The sequence below is a fragment of the Carlito syrichta genome, unplaced genomic scaffold (assembly GCF_000164805.1).
Source record: "Carlito syrichta isolate Samal-C Ts95f unplaced genomic scaffold, Tarsius_syrichta-2.0.1 Scaffold123576, whole genome shotgun sequence".
NCBI classification, from domain to species: domain Eukaryota; kingdom Metazoa; phylum Chordata; class Mammalia; order Primates; family Tarsiidae; genus Carlito; species Carlito syrichta.
In genome coordinates, this window is record NW_007067672.1 from 102,200 (window position 1) to 107,968 (window position 5,769).

The 5,769-nt window shown below is 46.7% G+C and overlaps 1 protein-coding gene across 1 annotated transcript in view; it reads left to right on the forward strand.

Moving 5' to 3' along the window:
- POLN (DNA polymerase nu) overlaps nt 1–5,769 on the forward strand; it is a 141,195-nt gene that overhangs the window by 71,697 nt on the left and 63,729 nt on the right. The window contains 3 exon segments of the mRNA XM_021707722.1: nt 599–614; nt 717–775; nt 1,908–2,022. Coding sequence (XP_021563397.1) covers nt 599–614; nt 717–775; nt 1,908–2,022 — 190 coding nt within the window.

The following is a 5,769-nucleotide window of genomic DNA, read 5'->3' on the forward strand; positions in this document are numbered from 1 at the left end:
AATTGCCAGGCATGGTGGTACATGCCTGTAATCCCAGCTACTTGGAAGGCTGAGGAGGAAGGATTGCCTGAGCCCAGCAGATCAATTCTAGGGTGGCCGTGAGTGTGTCACTGCACTCCAGGCTGGGCAACAGAGTGAGACTCCAACTCAAAAAAAAAAAAAAAGAAATCTAGATAGGTGACGTCAGGCATGGTGGTTTATGCCTGTAATCCCAGCACTTTGGGAGGCCAAGGTGGGAGGATTGCTTGAGCCTAGGAATTCGAGACCTGCATGAGCAACATAGCTAGATCTCATCTCTACCAAAAAAAGTGTTTTAAAATTAAAAACATTAAAAAATAAATCCAAGTAAGACAGGCATGGTAGCTCATGCTTGTAATGCACTTTGGGAGGCCAAGATGGGAGGGTCAAGTGAGGCCAGGGGAATTTGAGACCAGCCTTGGCAACATAGTGAGTCACTCATCTCTATTTAAGAAAATAATTTCCAAAAATAATTTTAAAAAGCAATTCTAGACAGAACAGAAAATTTTATAACAGAAAATCTAGTTAACTTTTTGGTAGGAATGTATTATTTTTAAATTGCATCAATAAAAATATTCAGAAAAATTAAAAATACAGTCTCTTGATTTTAGAATGATATTAAAATAATTTTATATAAGGAATAGCTCTGAGTTCACTTGTGACCAAATTCACTAAGTGCTCCTGAAATAACAATTCAGGTAAAGAGTATGGAGGGCTATGTTTGTTTCATTAAAAGGACACACCCTCGTACGTGCAGGCAATGGTAGAGAGACGCAGGTGTCATTTATGCATTTTCATACAGCTCCAATATTTAGAAATTGAATAATTCAAAGGTCCTTAAAGAACCCATTTTAAAAAACAAATCCCTAGGCAGGCCAGGCTCACACCTGGAATCCCAACACTTTGGGAAGCCGAGGCTGGAGACTTACTTGAGCCTGGGAGTTCAAGACCAACCTGGACAACACAGTGAGACCTCCTCTCTATAAAAAATAAAAATAATAATTAAAAATAAATAAATTCTAAGGCAAATAGTGTTATGAAACAAAGATTTCTTATGCACAGTAAATAATAACAGCTTTTTTGCTTCCAGGGTCCCCTGGCCTTACCACATCTAAATCCCAGATGCCTCTGCATGGTCCCACTCAATCTACCCTCCTCCTCCCTGTTCTCATTGCCTCTTCCATGGTCCTCCCCTCTGCTCTGCTCACTCGCCGTGGTCCCACCAGGCTCTGCTCCTCCAGCACACAGCCAGCTCCACCTCAACTGCCTAGGCGGTTTCTTTTCCCCAGACACCGTCTTGGCACCCTCCTTTGCCTCCTCCTTGCTTTTGTTCAATGCCACTTCTTGATGAGGCCTACAGATAGGGTAACTGACTACCTTATAATAGAAACGTCCCTACACACACACACACACACACACACACACACACACACACACACAAGCACACTTCCAAACCTCTTTCCCTTGATCGATCTTTTTCATTTCATTTCTCACCTTCTGACAAACCAAATAATTTATTCAGATTGCTTCTCTCTCCCTTCCAGAATGTAACCTGCATGGAGTAAGGGAATTTTTTCTGTGTTGTTCGCTGCCATATTCCAAGCACAGTGCCTGGCACACATAGGCCCTAAAATTTTGATATATAGAACGAAAGAACAAATGAATGAATATCGCCCACTCCGGAGGCATTGCTGGCCTCACAGGAGGTAGTGGAGGGCTTGCAGACCTAGGGAATGGCCAGTGGCCCTGAGGCCAGAATACCTGGACAGCCAGGAGGTAGGGATATGGACCCTGAGGCCATCGAGGGGGAAGTCTGAGGCGAGGGGTAGGTGGCAACAATGAGAGAATCGTTGTTGAATTCTGAATTAATGCAAAACTCTATCCAACAGACTTTTCACACATCAAATTGTGCATTCTTGCACATTTATCTGGGGATCCAGAACTTTTGAAGTTATTCCAGGAGTCTGAGAGAGATGATGTATTTTCTACTCTGACATCACAGTGGTAAGATATATGCGCTCACAACTTTATCAGATCTGCAGGAATGCCGACATGATTTTAAAAGCCTGAAGTTATTCCAAGACTATTTTCATAAGACAGAAATTACACTTTTTCTTGATTAGTTAATCATTTTGAAAAGAAGAGCAGATAACTAGGATGCCAAGAATTTCCTAATGATCAAAAACCTGATGGTTCTTCACTGCTTAGGAAAGAGGAGATCGCTAGAGAATGTAATAGAAATGATGTTAAAATAGCCAGAGCAAGTCCTGCACCCTCCAGATGGGTGCCACAAAGAAGAGCAAGCCACTCCCCCCAGAGGAGAGCGATGCCCTCCCACAGGGACCAGGGTTGTGGGTGACAGTCCCTGCCGAGTGGCTGACACTCACAGAATTCCAGAGGCAGACAGGCTCAGGTTTTGCTGAGCAACTCAGCAGTGTCGTCAGAGGCCCACCTTTATTTCTGCAACTTTATTCTTAGGATATTGGCTTTTCTTCATCCCGGTAGTATCCCTGCTCCTGTCTCCAAAGCAGATGGAGATGCAGGTACAGGACCCTCCTTTTACACCCCTCCCCCCTGCCCAGGGAAGTCCAGGTGCTCTCACGGAGCCCACTGCAGGTAACGGCTACACTCCACTTTCCAGAGCTGGTCCCGCAGCTGTCCCAGCTGCCAGGGAGGTGAAAAGGTCACACTCCAGAAAAATAGAGGAATGGATGATTTTGATAGGCGTATAGAGTCACAGGTTTTCACCTGGGCCAGGAACATCATCACCTGATCAAAATCAACCTGGTCCGCTATGAGGAAGAGGAGGCCGGGTGTGCTGGCTGTGAGAAGGCCCCTGTGACTGTGTCACTGTCCCCTCCCTTGGCGGCTACAGACGCCACATTCCCCTCACCTCAGGCTTCTCCCCGCACACTGCTGCTCCTGGAACCCCCCCTCACCTTTCCCCACTCCTCTCCTCCTAACTCCTCTCCTGGCAACTGTTCACCCTCAGATCATCGCACAGAAAGCTGTCTGTCCCTCATTCCCGCTTGGGGTCAGTACCCTGTGTTCCCAAGCCCCTTCCCTCCCTCCTTGTATACTTCTCTCTGCTGTTTTTTTCGGAGGACCTGTGAGGTCTGTGAGGGCAGGGCTACAGCCTCTCATTCAGGGCATGCTGTTCTCTGGCCTGATTGCCACCCACTCTCTGTCCTTTCTTCTCCAGTGCCCTGGCAAGTCCTGAGCACACCAGTTACCTGCCTTGCTTGGGCCTTTCCTTCCCTTGGGCTCTAGAAGCTTTTCCCACAATACCTGGGTTTTAAAATAGCCAGAGCAAGTCCTGCACCCTCAAGGTGTTTCTCACCTTGTCAAAGTCTGCCCTGTTGGCATTTCCTTGGGATCTTTCCTGACACCACTCTACCCTGACATTCCTGTACGGCACTGGTTCTCCCTGGCTGAGACACCTTCTAATTTCTTCTTCCTTCTTCCTTCTCCTCCTCCTTTTCCTTCTTCTTCAAGACGGGGTCTCACTATGTTGATCAGCTTGGTCGTGAACTCCTGGGCTCAAGCAATCCTCCTGCCTCAGCCTCCCAAAGTGCTGGAATGACAAGTGTGAACCACTGTGCCTCGCCCCCATTTATTTCTTTGCTATTTGCCTCCTGCAGCTTCAGCTCTGTTCCTAGCAGTGCTCTGCCAAGGTTGGGACCTCACAAAGGATTTGTCAGATAAATGAATAAATTGTACCAATTCAAACTTTCCTTGGGATCAGACAACATCTCTCCAAAAAGACTATCACCACAAGACTCTTCTTTGAATGATAAAATTCAGGAAGAAATATTTCATGTAGAGGTAGCCGAGGCGTGAGAATGTTGCTATATACTCAGCTAGACGTTAATGAGTAACTGTAGAAATCTGTGTTTATCATGGTGACAGCAGGGAAAGTAACCAAAACAAAGAATAACGAAATGTTTGCCAAGCACAAGAAGAGGTACTATATTGGTGGACGTGACAAGTACGACACACTCCAAGCTCTAGAGCCTTGACTGAAGACCTGTTGCCCACGCTGTCTCCAGGGGTTCCTCTTGTCACTCTCTCTCCCTCAGTCCATGCAGTGTTGTCCTTTCACACAAGTGGCCTCTACCCTGGCCCAGGGGCTCTGTCTCAGACCCCAAACTCTCTTCTTCTGGACACCCTAGATTCGTGCTGAGTCCTTACTGGCCCCTCTCTGTCCTTGCCCCGTCACTTAGCCAGCTTGCTGTGGTCACCAGTCTTGTCTGCACTCTGCTGAGCTCTGAGAACGTTTATACCATGTCAGCCCCGGCACCTCCTAAGAATGGATCCCCAGATAAATGCGGACACTACAGACCCAGTAGCCTTCCTACTCAGCCCTATCCACCATCCCCTTAGGATGTTGTGCTCCTTGGATGTCTCCTTCCAGCTTTCAGGTTTCTGGCCCTGGGTGATTGCCACAGTCTGCAAGCCCATCTCCCACCCCCAAGGTGATGGAGAAAGTTATAAAGTGGTGGCAATCAAATCCACTAGAAATTCAAGTCATCTGGCCTCAGAGAGACGCTTAGTGTTCTCAACCTCCTGTCTCATCAGCTGTTCCAGACATTTTTGACCTCCCACAAATGTGTACTCTTCTCTTAACCCAAAAGGGAATCTCTCCTCTTACTTAAAGGACAAAGTAAAGGGTCTCAGACATGAGCTCCTGAACTGCCTTCACTGTGCCTCTGTGTCTCTATGTCTTCCTCCCCCTCTTCAAAGGCTTCAGTCTCAAAAGAGAAGGCTCCTCTATTGCTGAGATGAGCACTGTGCATTGCACATCTCTAGCGATGCCATGCATCTAGACCCTGGTGTGTACAGCTCCTCCTAGAGTTGACTATTACACAACCAGCACAGTCTTACATGGCAGCCTTCATTCATATTCCTTTTATTTTCCATTTTTATTCTAGCATTATTAAGTTTTCTTTATTAATTTCCTCCTTCTCCTCTACTGGGGAAAAAAACCAAAACTAAAAAAAAAAAAAGAAACCCACCAAACTGCTTAGGTTGCCCTGAAGGTAACCCTAGAAAAGAATCCTATCTTCAACCTGGTTGAGGACTTCATTTGTCACTTACATACAAAACAAGTCTACGCTTACTCCCTATACTTTCTCACTGCCAGCTCATGCTTGCTTTTTAAAACAGACTTTCATTTTATCTACTTAGGTTTTATTTCCTTTGGAAGCCTGGAACTCCTCATATCTAAGACAATGATGGCCTTTCTTCAGGTTGCTGTTGGCCCTGAGGTCCAAGGCAGGCAGCAGGCGAGGACCCCGCCCCCAGCAAAGGAAGATCAAAGGCTCTGAGGGTCTTTGTTGACATGCATCATCCCTGGCCTGGCCTCCGCATGTACCAGTGATTTCTCCTGGTCGCTGTGTCCCTGTTCTTGGGGAAATGTCCTTCTCCTAGGTTCTCACCATTAAAAAAAAAATCAAGATATAATCATGAAATATAAATCAAAATCTAAATCAAAATCATACAATTTAAATCAAGATATAATCATGGCCGGGCTCGGTGGCTCAGCCTGTCATCCCGCGCCTTTGGGAGGCTGAGGTGAGTGGATTGCCTGAGCCCGCGGGTTCGAGACCCGCCTGGGCAGCGAGACCTCATCTCTACAATCAATCAAAAAATCAGCCGGGCGTGGTAGCGCATGCCTGTAATTCCGGCTACTCGGAGGCTGAGGCGGAAAGAATCGCCGGAGCCCAGCAAGTCAAGGCTGCGGTGGCCGGA